We start from the raw sequence: 18,461 nt of genomic DNA on the forward strand, positions 1-18,461 counted from the left end.
TTTTGTACAACAGTATAAAGGGGGGGGGGGAAAATGTGGTGACTCGTGCCACGACATACCAGCAATTTTATTTTGGGTGCTACTCCCTTAGTTTTAGAGATAATTGGGTGAAATCTTTTGGGCTGGGTCACTAATTACCCCAACTAGAGGTATCTTTCAAAAAAAAACGGCGGCGGGTCCGCCGCTCCCGCCGTTCGCCGCCATTTTCCGCCGCCGCAAAAAAAAAAAATTTTATTGCATTTCTCGCCGAATTAGGCAATTTGGAATCATTTGAGACCATGTTATTTTTTTCAAAAATTTTTCCCCTTATAACCAACCCTGCGGGGGGACTTAGTCATTTTTTTCAAATTCTCGTTTATTAAGGTATATCTTAAATTCAGTGCTTCTCCTGTGCTTTTAAAGATATTGAGACAAAACCTTTTGAGGTAGATCAGTAAAAAATATTTGAATAAAAAATGGCGGCGGTACCGCCGCTCCCGCCGTCCACCACCATTTTCCGCCGCCGCCGCCAAAATTTTTTTATTGCATTTCTCGCCGAATTAGGCAATTTGGAATCATTTGAGACCATGTTATTTTTTTCAAAAATTTTTCCCCTTATAACCAACCCTGCAGGGGGACTTCAAATTTTCAAATTCTCGTTTATTAAGGTATATCTTAAATTCAGTGCTTCTCCTGTGCTTTTAAAGATATTGAAACAAAATCTTTTGAGGTAGATCAGCAAAAAAATATTTGAATAAAAAATGGCGGCGGTACCACCGCTCCCGCCATCCACTGCCATTTTCCGCCGCCCACAGGACGGCTTGTAAGGGGAAAAATTTTTGAAAAAAATAATGTGGTCTCAAATGATTCCAAATTGCCTAATTCGGCGAGAAATGCAATAAAAAAAATTTTGGCGGCGGCGGCGGAAAATGGCGGTCGACGGCGGGAGCGGCGGTACCGCCGCCATTTTTTATTCAAATATTTTTTACTGATCTACCTCAAAAGGTTTTGTCTCAATATCTTTAAAAGCTTAGGAGAGGCACTGAATCTAAGATATACCTTGATAAACGAGAATTTGAAAAAAATGACTAAGTCCCCCCGCAGGGTTGGTTATAAGGGGAAAAATTTTTGAAAAAAATAACATGGTCTCAAATGATTCCAAATTGCCTAATTCGGCGAGAAATGCAATAAAAAAATTTTTTTTGGCGGCGGCGGAAAATGGCGGCGAACGGCGGGAGCGGCGGACCCGCCGCCGTTTTTTTTGAAAGATACCTCTAGTTGGGGTAATTAGTGACCCAGCCCAAAAGATTTCACCCAATTATCTCTAAAACTAAGGGAGTAGCACCCAAAATAAAATTGCTGGTATGTCGTGGCACGAGTCACCACATTTCCCCCCCCCCCCTTTGACTAATATGCTTCGCTAGAAGCTCTTATATTGGTTCTTGTTATTTAACATAAATTTTATTTTACAAAAAAAACACCTACATACTACTAAAACTGAACTTTAACAATCAAAAAATGCATACATCTTATTTAAACATAAGAAAAAACACATAGTTGTTGTGACTAAAAAGGGTTTTTTAATTAGAATTTGTTAGTTTTTATGTCTTCAAAGATAAGGACACATAAATGTTCTAAAATCAAAACAAAGTTTAGATTTATGTATTTTTAAATAAGATTTGAATGATTTAAATCAACATATTTTATCTTAATAATGATTAATTTTATGGGTTGTCATAAATCAATTGAAATGAAAATGAAAATAAAAATTCACTTTACTATATAAAATCTTCAAATTGATAATTTAAAAATCGTCGAAAAGCAATTTTTGCATTTTTGAGATTATTTCTGTTTCGTATAAACATAGCATTAGATTGGGTAGTTTTATCCAATTTTGGTCGTAATGGGTCATTATACATATATTTTATTTACTTCTGCCCAACCCCTTATGTTTTAGTAGCGATGCTACTATAGATTTGGCCAATACATACGTCCATCTTACGTTAAAGTCAATGAATATATCCTTATAATAAAGTAACAGGATGTCTGTTTGTTTTTTGTCTGTGTGATTGTGTGTCTGTTTGTACCAAAGGATCTCGCTAACCGCTGAACCGATCGGGTTCTCCTTAACAGGGTATCTTCTCATAGATCCCGGGAAGGTTTATAACTAGTTTCTTGGGGGGTAGGACACCCCCAACCCCCCCAAAAAATGAAAAATCACCCCCCCTCAAAAAAAAAACTTTTTCTTTTAAAATCTAAAATAAGAAATTGAGTTATCAAATTCGACTCCTCCCTCCTCAAGTCTCCCTAGAGGTCTCTAGGGGCGTAGCCGCTAGTAAATATAACAATATCTGATCCATTGAAATTATTATTACTTTTAAAAAGTTTTCTTAGGCTATTTCTATACTTCTTTTACGTGGTTCAAAACCGGTTTGTATCCGGCAGAATTTTTTCATATTCGTCTAAGGACGAATCTGTCAATTTAAAAATCTTAAACCTGTTCTTATCAATATTTCTATTTTTTGGCGGTATTCTAAAATATCTTAATGTAATGGCTTTTCCATAATTCTTTATAAGGCTGTTATTGATCATTTAATATGATCGATTATGTATTAAATTTACATATGTTATTAGTAGCGTAGCTACTTTATACCTTGCATTGTCAGCCTGTCCATCCGTTACTTGTATCATATTCTAAGTTTTTATTATTAGAATAAAAATAAATAGTATATTTAGGAACATATTAGAAAGCTAAAAAGTCATATATATAGCTTCCAAAAAACATATATATAATCGCTGTTTGATTAAAATACATTAAAATGTATCGCTATTATGATTTTTATTGTTTTTTTTGTGTCAATTTAATTTGTTCATAGGAAGTAATACTAGATTTTTTAGCTTTCTAATGTTTTTCTAAACATTTTGTTTTACGGGGTCTCCAAGAAAATACCCTCTTTCCTCAAAAAAATACGTTTATGGCTTAAAACCAGATAAGCCATTAACATTAAAGTCATAATTAGTGATTAATTGACAATACCTGCAATATAAACAAATTTTTCTGTACACTTGTTATCATATTACTACTTATGTACAAAATTGTCCTTGTAGAAGAAATAAATCTTTATTGGGAAATAGAATCTCATTTTGAAACAACTATAATAAACGATAATTGGAAAATTAATTACCTAAACTTTTATCTTTTTCTTTTTTTAGGTAAGTTCATTTTTGACAAAGCAGAGCAGATTAAGAGTGAGCTGAAATCCTTATACAAAGTAACAGGATGTCTGTTTATGTGTCTGTATCGAAGGATCTCACTAACGTCAAATCCGATATGGTTCTCTTTTACAGTAAAGCTTCTCAAAGATCCTTCGAAGGTTTATAACTATTTTGGTTGTAGGTAAATCCAACTCACTAAGAGAAATCGCCGCTGAAAAAAAAAATTTCATCTTAAATACTCATCGCTCCACCCCAAGTGCCCCTAGAGATGTAACGCTAAATTTTTAAAAATGCATAATTTTGAATTAAGTAGGGTGAAAAAGTAGGAATTATGAATCAATCAGGGTATACAAAAATTAGTTAATTTCCACTTTCGGTAGCATCGAAATTTCTAGTACAAATAAATCTTCCATTAACTTATCTCTGAAACTGCCCTGCCCATCTTTTAACCCCTTTTTGTGATGGTTAGGTTGAACCTTGGCGTAATAAATGAGGCCTGAATTCCTTAGATAGACCTTTGCAAGGCGTCCCTGCAAAATAGCAAAAATAGTTGGAGGTACTGTTAATGATAAGGTTTAACATATCATATTGTTTTTTATAGACGGACTATGAAAATACATAAACATAAATATCTTCAGATTATTTGGAAAATCTAATAAAATGTCATATTCAGTGTTTTACTGACAATGCTAAATTATTATGATTAAATAAGTGGCCGGATTGGTAATTATTTTCCTTTGTACCTAGTACCAAATATAACCTAACCTTACCTTACCTCATGTAGTAAACAAAAAAAGGAAATTTATAAGGGGGGGGGGGTATGAAGGCTCAACTAAGTACTATGTTTGAGAGTGCCTTTTCTTCTGTATATTACTTTACTACCCTTTGGAAATTTGTTATCCATTCTTCCTCAGGTTAAAATTTGATATTGTCAGTTTTGTATTCACATATACAAAGGGTTGGGATTATAGTAAAAAGTTAGCTAAATACCACCTTTTCATATCTAGCAATTTTTTACCCCTTTTTTGCCTCGCTGTGCTACATAATTTTAAACACATAGCAACACACATTAAATATCAAGCATCAGAGATGGCTATGTACATTTTTAGATGAAAAATATTAGTAAACTGTTATACAGTAATAATATAGTCTATACATTTGAGTTGCAATCAGCCCTACATATATACATTATACATATTTAAGCCCATGATTTATTTCAATTGTACTAAAAGGTCTCAAAAGAGATTTTTAAATTGAGTTTCCTCAGCAAAATTTAAAATAAAGAAATGTTTGTGGCGTGAACCTTTAAGCACCCCTACCTCCCCATACTAATAATTTTTTGGGTTATTCTTAGGTGGTTCATAGTCACATAAATGGCCTAAATGCTCCCCAAGAAAATTATGAAACTTCCCTATAAGACATAAACAACTATTTCTTAAGCTACAAACTAAAAATATTACTAAATATTATCTAAAATATTTTTAAAATTAGACAAAAAATCAAGTATAATAGTCTACTTTTAATTTGTTGGTATAAAACCTTAATTTTCAACAAAACCACATGATGTAAGATAAACCAAAATTATCTAACACAAAACACAATGATATTACATTTTAGCAACCTTTCTTAAACATTAAAATATGTTTTACAATGTACATTTGTCCAGTAAGATCTAGTAAACGTCTAGATCAGTTCCTTATTATATTAGCTGTATGGTTCTGGACAGATTAAGGCTATTTTTGTGTGAGGTAGAGGGGAATAAATCATCAAATCAATTAAAAGTGAAAAAATTATGTTACTCCTTTTTTCTAAAAGTTCTTTAATATCTATTGTTAGATTTAAAGCTATTTGTTTTAAATGAACACCACTAAACTAGCAGTTAGTTTGTTTGCTATCTTTTTTGCTAAATCTACTGTTACCAAATATTAACCTTTTTATCGCCAGCCTCAACTATTTATAAGAAAGTATTCCCCCCCCCCCCCCCCATTTACAAAGTTTTTTTTTGATGCTTCTATTATGTTCCATTTGGTTAAGTATATTTTAGAAGAGCCCCGCAGGAATAAAGCTTTCTCTAAACGCTTAAATTGAGGGAAGGGGTTGATGCTATTGACGCCCTATTTCCAAATAAGGGATTTAATCGGAATCTGCAATAAAGGGTTTCATTCTAGAGACCACTGTAAAAAAACGTTTTAAAAAGTAAAAATCTAGTGAGACTTTTTTGACAGTCAAAATAATATATTTTATTTACCATTTCAACAATAAGTTGATCCGATTTCCTTTGTAAATTAAACAAATATGTTTTGGTTCTTTTTAAATCAGAAAAATAACACTTTAAGAGTGGACTATCTTAAGGTTGCTTAAATTTGGTGCAGTTGGAAATGTTTGTTTAACTGACTTTAATGTATTTCTTTGACATACACACACACAAGTGAAGCTATTCTACGAGTAGGTTGGTTGGTCTGTAATACTTTAATCATACTTTCATTCTGACATATTAAACAAAAATTGTTTTCAGAACACTTTGTGTTCGTTCTTTTTAAAAGTTACAAAATATCCTTTTTTCATTTACTGATTTACAATTTGCTTCACATCTAGCCTCTAGGGAAAGACGGGATAGGTCAGGAAAATAGTCTAAGACCACTCCAACACTTATAGCTTTCCAGTGAAGTTCATCCTTTTTTTTTTAATCCTTAGATCCAGGTAAAAAAAAACTTTTCGTACTATAATATGCCCATGTCTGTTAAATCTTTTTTTTTACACACAAGCTTTAAGAAGCAAATGAAGATAAGTTTTTTATCGTCAATATAGTCCCATCCCTAAATCTCTATATTTTACACATCAGAATTGAGACCTTTTGAAGGCCAGGGGTAATTTGTTGAAACAGGAATATGGTTTCTGAATAAAAAGTATTCATCCTTTTTTCAGTCAACAAAGGAGTTACTTCTAAATATATCTTATATCATATCCATTATTTTCAAGTAGCTTGCTGTATCATCAATATGTGAATTAAGACCTCGTAAATGACCGGACTTATTGGTCAACGATTCTCCATCAACCTAGTTTTGATCATGATTCGGTTTATTTAGAGTTTTTTTTTTGGGGGGGGGGGGTTTAATTTCATCCCTGGCAAGTAAAGACCCATGTAAAAATAACGTCCTTTTACAATTATTACCTTATACCAAATAATGATATTTTAAAAATCAAGTACTATATTCCTTACTCTGGTTATCCCATTGCTTTGGGGGGGGGGGGGGGATTTAATTCACTTAGATTTAATTTTCTGCAAATCAAAAGAGAAGAGGGGGGGGGGTGGGCATAATGCAGTTATTTTTTGCTAAATCATACTCTTCAAAAGACGTGCAATTAATTTGGAAAAAATAAGATTTTAATTAACATTTCCTGATTTATCTTTGAAAACTTCTTCTCAGAAAAGCGAAGCTTTTTCATATACAGACTATGTACGTCAGACTATAACTCAAATATGTCTTTTTATCAATTTTTCTACATGCAATCTATCTAACTATCATACTAACTTATTTAGTGACATACAAAAATTCTTACTTGAAGCTAATATTTTTTGTTTTTAACATTTAGATCTTCTTTGTTTTACTGTATTTCAGTTTATCTTATTTTTCATGAAATTTAGCTTGTTTTTCAAGATAATCTTGGGCACTACATTTTTTTGTGAATTCTTAAATAAAAAATGTTCTTAAAACTTTTTTTGCCAATTAAGCCAAACTTTTTTCCAACCTACAAACCCATTAGTACGACTAATGGTCATTTAATGACACCTATCTTTCTTACCCTCTTTTTTTCTCCTTTCCATAACACGCCCTTCGTTTTTTTTCCATATCACTTTTTGTAACAAAGGGGTCATTTTTCACGGATGATTGAGTAGAAGAGCAATTTTAGACTCGCAATAAATGCAGGGAGGGAGGGGACATTGGACAGTAAATTATACAGGTACCCAAAGTTTATAAACACTTTCTTCATTGTAAAATCTTGATTGGGTGGTTGAAACTAGTAGTGTCCAAATTGTTCGACCATCCAGAGGTTAATTTTGTCTTTTATCATTGGGGATGTTTATTTTTTTCCATTGTCTTATCCCTTAAGATCCCTGAATAAACATAATTGTAGTGATGAAAAAGCTTTGAGGGATTTTTCATCTGAAGAAAATCTATTCTGATTACAACTTTTATTCTATTTATAGCTTTGCTAATGCACATATAAGACTTTCTGACAAAAATCATGCTATCAAATAGGGCTGGGCCGGATACCAGATATCCGACCGATTTCTAATGCCGGATATCCGGTAGCCTGCCGGATATTGAAAATGACCCCATATCTGACAAATTACCGGATATCCGGACGGATAACCGGATATCCGGACGGATAACCGGATATCCGGACGGATAACCGGATATCCGGCTGATTTATAATGCCGGATATCCGGATAGTTTCAAAATCAGGTCTCCGGCCGGATAATGAACATGGCCGGATATCCGGCCCAACCCTACTATTAAATGTTCGGTTGTCTGTAATGCTATTGTACATTATTGTCTGTATTGTATAAACCCCAAGATTTGAATAGTCATCGTGTTTGGAAAAAATTAAATTGTTCTTTAGTTAAAATTAAAATATGTATCTTGTGCATTTTATGTTTATACTTTATAGCTAACTAGCGGCTTCGCCCCAATAGGTGATAGAAAAAAAATTTGGGCGAAATACGTAAAAGGACCAAGGAAATTCCCTACAAAAAAAAAAAAATGGGGGGGGATTTTTCGTTTTTGGGGGGGTTAGGGGTGTCCCACCCCCCAAGAAAATAGCCTAAAACCACCACAGGACTAATAGGTATATTCCCTGAAGAGTAGAATCCGATCGGTTCAGTGGTTACCGAGATCTTAAGGGACAGACAGACGGACGGACAGACAGACATCGTTCTACTTTGTATTATAGACTAGCGGCTTCGCCCCTAGCCTCTAGGGGCTTTGCCCCAAGAGGTATTAAAAAAAATTAAGGCGAAATTCGTTAAAGGACAGAGGAAATCTTCAGCAAAAAAAAAAAAAAAAAAAAAAATTGGGGGGGATTTTTTGTTTTTGGGGGGTTGGGGGTGTCCCACCCCCCAAGAAAATAGCTTATAACCACCACAGGACCAATAGGTATATACCCTGAAGAGTAGAATCCGATCGGTTCAGTGGTTACCGAGTTCTTAAGGGACAGACAGACAGACGGACAGACAGACATCGTTCTACTTTGTATTATAGATAATTAAATTCCATCTTTGGGGATTAGAGTAATACACAGCCCAATAACCCATTCCCTCCTAAAAATCTTCACCTTAAACAGTTTTTGGGAGCCTATTGGAAATTCCCCCCCCCCAAAAAAAAAAAAAAAAATACCAACATGGATTAAATCCCTCAGGGTTTTTTTATACAAATCACGTGTTTTTTAATATTTTCTAAAGAAAATGTAGGTTAAACCCCCACCTCCAAAAACCACTATTTGAATTTTAGTATGTTCCTAAAACCTTTTCTAATCCAGCAGAAATTATTCGGATTCGGGGTCATACTGGAAAAAAATATAGTTTGAATTGAAGGGTTTACAAAAACATCTCTGATATTGGCCTGAAAAGGTTAATGAGACTAGCCTTTACTAAACTTTTATTTATATGTATATACAATGTTAAAAAAATCTTTTTAGGTCTTTTTTAAAATCTTCGCTTCGCCCTGAGCCTCTAGGATATTCTTAATAGTAGAAGAGGGTTATAGAGGGTAGTTTTCAACTTGCTGGAGGTAATTGGTAACGGTGGTTGTAGCCGTATTTGAGATCTTATTTAACCTAAAGACATCCTGTACTTTAATAGAATAGTTGCTCCACCCTTCAAGCCTTTTCTAGAGTGTGCGGGGGTGGGGGTAGGTTGAAAACTTTTCTAAAATTGGGAACGATAGATCCAGCCGTATTTGAGATCTTAATAAACCAGATATCCTGTTACTTTAGGTATTTAGGAAGATTGTTTTCGATACAAGGATAAAGAATATCATTGTGTTTAATTTTGGGAAAAGACTAATTTAATTTCCATTGCCCTATTTAATTCACTTAATTAATTTGTTTAACATATGTAGAACAAAATGAAGATCTAAATACAATACAAGAAAAATACACAGCGAAAACAAGGACACTCGCGACTGAAAAGCATAAAAATACCAAGGGTATTAAATGGGAAGTTATGTTATAATTATGAAGGATGGGTGAATATTTCAAAGAAAACTATAAATAACACAATTCTAAGCAGTCTATTTTCCTGTTACACTAAATCTCTAAAACGGCTGGATAAAAAAAATTCTATTAGGTTTTTATTATTCATGGGCATGATTTAGGCTATTTTTACGATTGCAAGTTAAGGAAATAAGTTTATCACTGAATTTTAGGAGATTAATGACGGACGGACGGATGAATTAATTATTGAGTAGCTACTCTGCAATAAATTTGACCGTGGTCCGTCAATCCATTGGTGTTCCAACATTTTACATATTTATTTAAATAGCATGAATTGATTTTTTTTATGGAGGGAGAGGACAATGGTCTTTGAACAACAACTCTTTATCTACACAAAAGAAATATGGAAAAGGTCCGTTTATTTTTCAAACAGGAAAACAATCATTATTCTGTCAAAATGTTTTGTTTTTTCTTGAGGATCTTAAGGGATGGACAATTGACGATAAATTGTTATACATCCCCAATGTTGATAAACATACTTACCCCATCTATAGATTAAAATTATTGGTTGAAAAAGTTTGGAACCCTATATATAGTTACCAAAACAAAGTTTTTGAGCCAACAAATAAGATAACGATGTTATAAAACTTTGGGTACCAGTGTTATTTAGAGTCAAATGTCCTTCCCTGTGCTTTCTTCAAATTAATAAAAGTTGCAGTTCTGTTTGGTCACCTTGAATGTAAAAACAATTAATTTTTGTGGGAGAAAAAGAGAAGAAAATATTTAATTTTCAAAGGTCAAGCAAATTTTTGATTCATTCGTTTTTGCGTTCAGTATTGTTGATTTTTAATTGTTGTACAAGGATGATAATATTCATTGCTTAAGCAGAAAGGATGGATCATGGAAAGAAAACAAAGTCATTCCTAATTAGGACAGAAGTCACTGAAAATTGGTCTAAGGAAGGCTACTTATGTCCTTCATCTAACAAAATCTAACTTAAGGGAGGTGACTTATGTCCTTTGTCTGACAAATTCTTACATTAGGAAGGCTGCTTATGTCCTTCAAGTTGCAAAACTTAGCTTTTCTGTCCTTTACATAGCAAAACCTCACAAAACATAGCATTTCTGTCATTCACATAGCAAATTCTTGCAAAACATAGCATTTATGTCCTTCACATAGCAAATTCTTGCAAAACATAGCAAATTCTTGCAAAACATAGCATTTATGTCCTTCACATAGCAAATTCTTACAAAACATAGCATTTATGTCCTTCACATAGCAAATTCTTGCAAAACATAGCAAATTCTTGCAAAACATAGCATTTATGTCCTTCACATAGCAAATTCTTGCAAAACATAGCAAATTCTTGCAAAACATAGCAAATTCTTGCAAAACATAGCAAATTCTTGCAAAACATAGCATTTATGTCCTTCACATAGCAAATTCTTGCAAAACATAGCAAATTCTTGGAAAACTTAGCATTTATGTCCTTAACATAGCATTTTGGTCCTTCACATAGCAAAATCTCACAAAACATAGGTTTTTCTGACCTTTTTCTACCAGGAGATCAGAACTAAATCAGAACACACATAACAAGAGTTTTACATAATTTAACTCTGCATAAATTATGATAATTCATTATTATTACCCCTCCCCCCCCCCCTATTTAAAATTTACCCCTGCATAAATTATGATAATTCTTTATTATTACCCCTCCCCCCCCCCCTATTTAAAATTTACCCCTGCATAAATTATGATAATTTATGCTGAGTTAAATGTACTGTTTGAACTTCTATCTAACAGGATATGAGAACTTACTCAGAACACACATAACAAGAGTGTTTACATAGTACATTCAGATTAACAATTATTCAATTGGCCCCTTTCCAGTCCATCATATGACATGGGAAGGAGGTTGAGGAGCATTTTATGCAGACTAAATTCCACTATGCCATGCCACTTTTCCTAAAAGGCGTCATAGCTGGCCTCTTTTGTGTCCATCATATGACATGGGAGGTGGTGCCATGTAGGAAAAGTGGCATTGCATTCTTGGGAATTTAGACTGCATAAAATGCTCCTCAACCTCCTTCCCATGTCATATGATGGACTGAAAAGGGGTCAGCTATGACGCCTTTTAGGCCCTAGAATGCAATGCCACTTTTCCTACATGGCGCCATAGCTGGCCTCTTTTGTGTCACAACCTCCCAGTTCTCATATCCTGTTAGATAGAAGTTCAAACAGTACATTTAACTCAGCATAAATTATCATAATTTATGCAGGGGTAAATTTTAAATAGGGGGGGGGGGAGGGGTAATAATAAAAAATTATCATAATTTATGCAGGGGTAAATTTTAAATAGGGGGGGGGGAGGGGTAATAATAATGAATTATCATAATTTATGCAGAGTTAAATTATGTAAAACTCTTGTTATGTGTGTTCTGATTTAGTTCTGATCTCCTGGTAGAAAAAGGTCAGAAAAACCTATGTTTTGTGAGATTTTGCTATGTGAAGGACCAAAATGCTATGTTAAGGACATAAATGCTAAGTTTTCCAAGAATTTGCTATGTTTTGCAAGAATTTGCTATGTGAAGGACATAAATGCTATGTTTTGCAAGAATTTGCTATGTTTTGCAAGAATTTGCTATGTTTTGCAAGAATTTGCTATGTTTTGCAAGAATTTGCTATGTTTTGCAAGAATTTGCTATGTGAAGGACATAAATGCTATGTTTTGCAAGAATTTGCCATGTTTTGCAAGAATTTGCTATGTTTTGCAAGAATTTGCTATGTGAAGGACATAAATGCTATGTTTTGCAAGAATTTGCTATGTTTTGCAAGAATTTGCTATGTTTTGCAAGAATTTGCTATGTGAAGGACATAAGTGCTATGTTTTGCAAGAATTTGCTATGTTTTGCAAGAATTTGCTATGTGAAGGACATAAATGCTATGTTTTGCAAGAATTACCTATGTTTTGCAAGAATTTGCTATGTGAAGGACATAAATGCTATGTTTTGCAAGAATTTGCTATGATTTGCAAGAATTTGCTATGTTTTGCAAGAATTTGCTATGTGAAGGACATAAATGCTATGTTTTGCAAGAATTTGCTATGTGAAGGACAGATAAACTATTTTATGCAAGATTTTGCTATGTGAAGGACCAAAAAGCTAGGTTTTGTGTGGTGAAGGGAGGCTACTTATGTCCTTCATCTTGCAAAATCTTTGTTAAGGGAGACAAGTTATGCCCTTCATCTTACAAATTCTCACATAAGGGATGCTACTTATGTCCTTCCTAGGAAGGTGACTTCTGTCCTAATTAAGGAATGACTTTGTTTTCTTTCCATGATCCTTTTTGTAATTTTCATTTACAGTCCTACGAAAGGATAAGGGATAAGACAATAGTCGATAAATTGATGTACATCCTCAATGATGAAACACAAAATTACCCCTTCTGTTAATAAATAATTAGTGTTTGAAACGTTTGAACACCTAACTCAATGAATCAACCAATTTAAAATCCCCAAGGTTTTAATTCAACAAATAAGAAAACGTTATTTTAAAACTTTAGGGACTAGAGTAATATATAGAGCCCATTGTCACCTCTCTCTCTTGCAGATACGTCACTGTAAATAAAATGAAATGTTTAAATAGATGTATATAAATAAAAGAGAAGTTGTGCATTCACTTCCGCATATTATTACAACAGCACAAACTGTACCTTTCCCTTTGTTCTCAACAATAAGCAATCCCCAAGGAGGGAGGGGACATTGGACTGTAAATTACACTGGTACCCAAAGTTTTATAATAGCTTATATAAAGCTTTGAGTGGCTTTATTGTATTTTTATTTGTTTTTTTCCAAACTAGTAGTATATAAACTTTTCAACCAATAATTACAGTTAATATACATCAATTTATTGTTGATAGTCTTATCCCTTTAGATCCATGACAATCCATCTTATATAATGCATGAGTTTCTTTATAAGAATAAACAACACTTTAAAACAGATATGATAATATGCGGAATACATTGCACACCAAATAAAATAAAAGTATATGAATAAAAATGTAATCAAAATATGATGAGGCTATAATATATCTAATGTGGGCTATCATCACCGCATAATTTTTAATTATATTATAAAAAGTTTTTGTAAATTATAATGTTTTCCTCCTTCAAACCTATAAACTATCATTTATATTACAAAAGACTTTAAGACAAAGGAAGAGCAATCAAATGTTTTTTTTTATGTTATTAAGGAATAACTATGGGAGTTTTTTACCAGAAAAAAAAACATTTCAAGGTTTTAAACCAATTAAAAAACCTTAAAAACTTGTTTTGTCAAAGAATTAAAAAAAACTCACTCTATATGCGATTCTAATGATTTGATAATGATATACATGCACGGAAATGAATACGCACACCTTTAAGCTACCCTGCCCAAAAATAGTGAGAAGGAATCAAATTTTAAAACCATTAGATCTTATTTGAAATGTGCATAATTTTTAAATTTAGGGCGACCTTGCAATATTTCCAAAAAAATGTTCTAAAAATAGCTAAAAATCTGTCAATAAATATTGTGAAAAATAATAAAAATAATAAAAGTAAATACATTGTATATTGTATAATTAGAAAACCTTAATTCATTTTAAGTTAATTTGTTAGTTTTGCTAAAATAAAATATTGTTCACATTATTTGAACAATATTATTAATATTAGAGCCTTTTTTTCGATAACTTAAGGCACATACTAAAAATATCTTAGATCATAGATCAGAAATTTTGGAATACGAATTTAGACATTACTTTTGTAGCTCAATTAATCTATATATATACTAGTGGCTGCTAACCTAGCATCTAGGTGCTCTGAATTATAGGGGGTAGGAAGGGGTAGGAAAAAAACAGTCTGAAACAATCGTACGCTTTCATCTCAAAATAAAATAGCTTAAAACCATCACTGGTTCTATTTGAAGCTTCCTTAAAATCTTGAGGTACAGACCCAAAAAATCTTACTACTTTATATTATAGGGTATATAGGGACGTTGAGGGATAAAACAATGGACGATAAATTGATATGCGCACCCAATGATGATAAACAAAACTATCAGTAAACCAGTTGAGATTCTATAAAATTACCAAAAGTTTGAGTACCAGTGTCTCCTCCACCCTAAATGTCTTACAGTGAATGTAAGCAAAATAGACTGCAAATTTTTTTATTGACATGCTAATCTAGATATCAACAACGATTGTTGTTTTTCATTAAAAATGTTGTTTTACTGTTATTGCTGCGCTACTTATGGGCAAATCAAAGTTAAGAAAAATTCTAAAAAGCCGCCCTTAATGGTAAAAAATTGGGCTATTCCTATTAAATATCAATTTAGCTCTCTTCTGATTTAAAAAACTTTCATTTTTATTGAGTTTTCATCTTTAAACTTCAGGTTGCCCATCAATTTATTAATAACTAGCGGCTACGCCCCTAGAAGCCTCTAGGGGCACTTAAGTTAGGAGGGGGAAAAGTCGACCTCATCCCTTATTAAGTTTGATTTTCAAAAGAATAAAAAAATATTTTTGGAAATGAGTGGGGTGAAGTCACCCTCCCCAAAAATAGTTTAAAACCTTACCAGGACCTATAAGAAGCTTCATTGTAAATTAGAACAATATCGGTTCAGCGGTTATCGAGATCCTTCAGAACAGACAAAAAACTCTTACTACTTTATATAATAGGATTTAATTTAATTTCAAAGGGAATGTTTTTGTGTTTTCTAAGCGGTTGGACGTAAGGTTATACTCAAATATAAAGTTGCTTTACTATTTAAAATTTTGATTTGTTGAGAAACTGCAGCAAAAGTACATTTATTATACATCTGTATAATTCAGGGAGGGAGGGGGCAATAGTAGTTTAATTATTCTACAAGTCTATTCAAAATCTTCTACCCCTATAATAACAAAATGTAAAAAGAATTCCATAATAATTTGGTTTATTTATTTTTGGTTCTTTAGAATTCCATAATAATTTGATTTGTCTATTTTTGGTTCTTTCCCTTTTTTCCTATGCCTTCTCCTGCAGTTGGTCCCAACCTTACGGGGTCTAAACCTGAGGTGTCCTAACCCTGTGGGGCTTCCAATTACCTAATATAACCTAACATACAAAAATAAATAAACAAACAAAAAGCAAACTCCTTCCCCCCCCCCCCTTTATTTTTAATTTAATTAAATAAGTAGGGGGGGGGGGATGTTTTAGTGCTCTACAAGCAGTTTAAGGGAATATGCCTATTGTTCATTGTCCTTTCCCTTTGTCCCTGGCAAAAACTTAATAAAAGTTAATTACAAGTTTTTTTCAGTTGGAAAATTAAGTTACCTGTAAGTTAAAGGTTTCATAACTAATAACTTAGGAAACTTTTACTCGCAAAATCTTTAGAAACAAGGATGATAACAGCCATATTGGGGAAGCTAAACATATCAGAAAAAAGAATAATAACAATTTTAGAGTGATAGCGCTTATTTAGAATTTATTATAGGCTTGCTTTTAACTTTTTGTGCTTAATTTAGTAATCATCACTTAAAAAATCATTTGAAAATAATTTGTCAGAAAGTCCACGAAATGTTGATAATGGACGTAGGGCCTTTCTAATGTTTATAGAGTTGATACGCATTAAATTATTTCTTATTGTTAACTCTCGTTGAAAGATTAAAATTAATCGGATGATTCTTACAGACAAGTAATTGATATAAAAAAGCTTCGCTTTAAAATAGGTTATAAAACTCAATTATAAAGTCGAATCAAAACTCAATCTATCTTATTAGTTATTAGTTGCGAAGCTACTCTTTAATTTAAAATGTTCTTCCGTCTGTCTGTAAGAAACGTTATGGGAGAAACTAGATTTTCTCGGCTACTATTCAGGATAGGCGTTAGAATTTTTTTGTGAAGATTCCTTAAACTGATGAGCATATATGTTGTATATAACTAAATTGTCCGTAAGTGTGTCATTCGTGCTTCAAAAGAATAATGCATACCTTTATAAAGATTTTGTGATGTTTTAGGTACAAAGGGAGGAGTAGGTTGCGCTAAAAATCCGTAAAGGTGTGAGTTTTAAGGCATAGAAATAGTAGTAGAACGATAATATTCACTAAATATACAGTGTATTTCTTATTGTAAAAAACTATAGACAATTTTTTCATAAAAATTTAACATAAATTTTTATCGTTCTACTACTGTTTTTAACTTAAAACTTACAACCTTCACGGATTTTCAACGCAACCTACTCCTCCCTTTATTTTTTATGAAAATTGATATTTGCTATATAACTTATCCTGTTCGTAGATTTATCCACAATTTTTTGTCTTTCGCTTCTTATTGATGTTGTCATTCTTGTTTTTATCTAAATTGTTATTTTTATCAAAAAATTATGACCATTAAACCGCCAAAACCGTTAAATGTGAATGTCATTAAATAAAAATTACTCACCCTGACTATTAGAAGGCTTGCATAGCTAATTCTGGGGACTTCATAGACATAACATATATTTATGTATCATTAGAAGTCGAAAAACTACCCTATTTTAGTATCCACGATAAATCACATCATTTTTTGGATGGTAAGAAGACGACATTGGACTTCAAATTATGCTGGTACCCAAAGTTTTTTTTAAACCTTTGGGTACTAATATAATAATCATGATTAATTGGTTCAAACTTATTTTAGGGGATAAGAAAAAGAACAATAAATTGATGTACATCCCCAGTGATGAAAAACAAATTTACCCCTTTTGTAGATGAAATTTTAGTTGAAAGTTTTGAAACATTGCTACTCTAAACCAACCAATCAAGCTTCTACAAAAGTAGCCACTATTTTTATGCCATCGAATGACAGGACGTGTATATTTCACCCTTAAAACCCTTATATGACGAATCTAGGACATGAAAATCTGTTATTTTGATAAATATCATAAATCGACCATTTATTCAAACGCCCTTTCTCACTCTTCTCCTTATATCTTTGGGATGAACCCACAAATCAACCAATTTTAAACTTTTTGTCTGTCATAAAAGTCAATTTTAATGACTTGGATTACTTAGAAATAAGTAAGTTAGATCATCAATTCTACCTCTCATACTTTCAAGTTTTTATGGAACTTAACCCACAAAATTTAGTGGCCATTATATTAAAATTATATTACTAAAACATAAATTTGTTCTTTTTAAATTTTCCATTCACCTTTCACCTTATTTTGCTTTTTAACAATTTTCCTTTAAACTGAAAGGCCCTGTGTATTTCAACTTTAATATATTTTTGGTGGATGAGAGGAACACCTCTCTATAATCATTATTCTTAATGATAGATGCATAGCTTGAACTTTTGACCCCCTATTCGCGAAAATTATCCCTTTCTCACGGGGAGTAGGGTGGGGGGGATAAAATTTTTACAAAGACCGAAAAGATATTCAAAGAATTTTTATGTTTTCATTGCCTGTGTTTAATTTAACCGAAGACTAATTGGCCAGTTTGTACGTTTTTGCATGACTAAAAATAATTTAATTGCAATTCTTATATCATTGTAGCTAGTAGTTCTAGAAATCATTTGAACCAATTGAATTATTAAGAAATATAGGATAATTAAATCATATGAATCGTGTCACAATTATTAGTAATGATTTTATGTTTGTTACTTCTATTTTAAGATTATTCCACATTGCTATTGGAATCCTCATTAAAGTTTTTAAATTACAATAAAATATTTCTTTTGTAGGTGAGTCTGGAGAAGAATATATAGATGAAGAACTGGTGGCTGAACAGTATGGCATGTGCCAGCCAGCTGCATATGATGATGACACTGAAGAATCTTACAGCCATTCGGAGGTAATTATTTTTTTGGCAGTTTCCTCAAAAATGCCTGACGAGCAAAGAAACCCATCCACTTCAGCTTTAATTTTTTTACTTTATTATTTGTTAGGTTGGGTTACATTGGGTACAGGGTAGCCCTGCAGGTATCAATCCCCTCCCCCGCAGGGATTAAACATAGGGGGTAAAAACTTCACCTTCCTTATTTTAAAAACACTGGG

The 18,461-nt window shown here is 32.6% G+C and overlaps 1 protein-coding gene across 3 annotated transcripts in view; it reads left to right on the top strand.

Moving 5' to 3' along the window:
- Positions 1-18,461, top strand: part of LOC145304022 (uncharacterized) — a 528,912-nt gene that overhangs the window by 445,263 nt on the left and 65,188 nt on the right. For all 3 annotated transcript variants that reach the window (XM_080145773.1, XM_080145774.1, XM_080145775.1), the window contains one exon: positions 18,149-18,258. In XM_080145773.1, coding sequence (XP_080001899.1) covers positions 18,149-18,258 — 110 coding nt within the window. The remainder of the gene's footprint in view (positions 1-18,148; positions 18,259-18,461) is intronic.

The sequence above is a fragment of the Acartia tonsa genome, chromosome 13 (assembly GCF_053477335.1).
Source record: "Acartia tonsa isolate MP-2025a chromosome 13, ASM5347733v1, whole genome shotgun sequence".
Taxonomy (NCBI): domain Eukaryota; kingdom Metazoa; phylum Arthropoda; class Copepoda; order Calanoida; family Acartiidae; genus Acartia; species Acartia tonsa.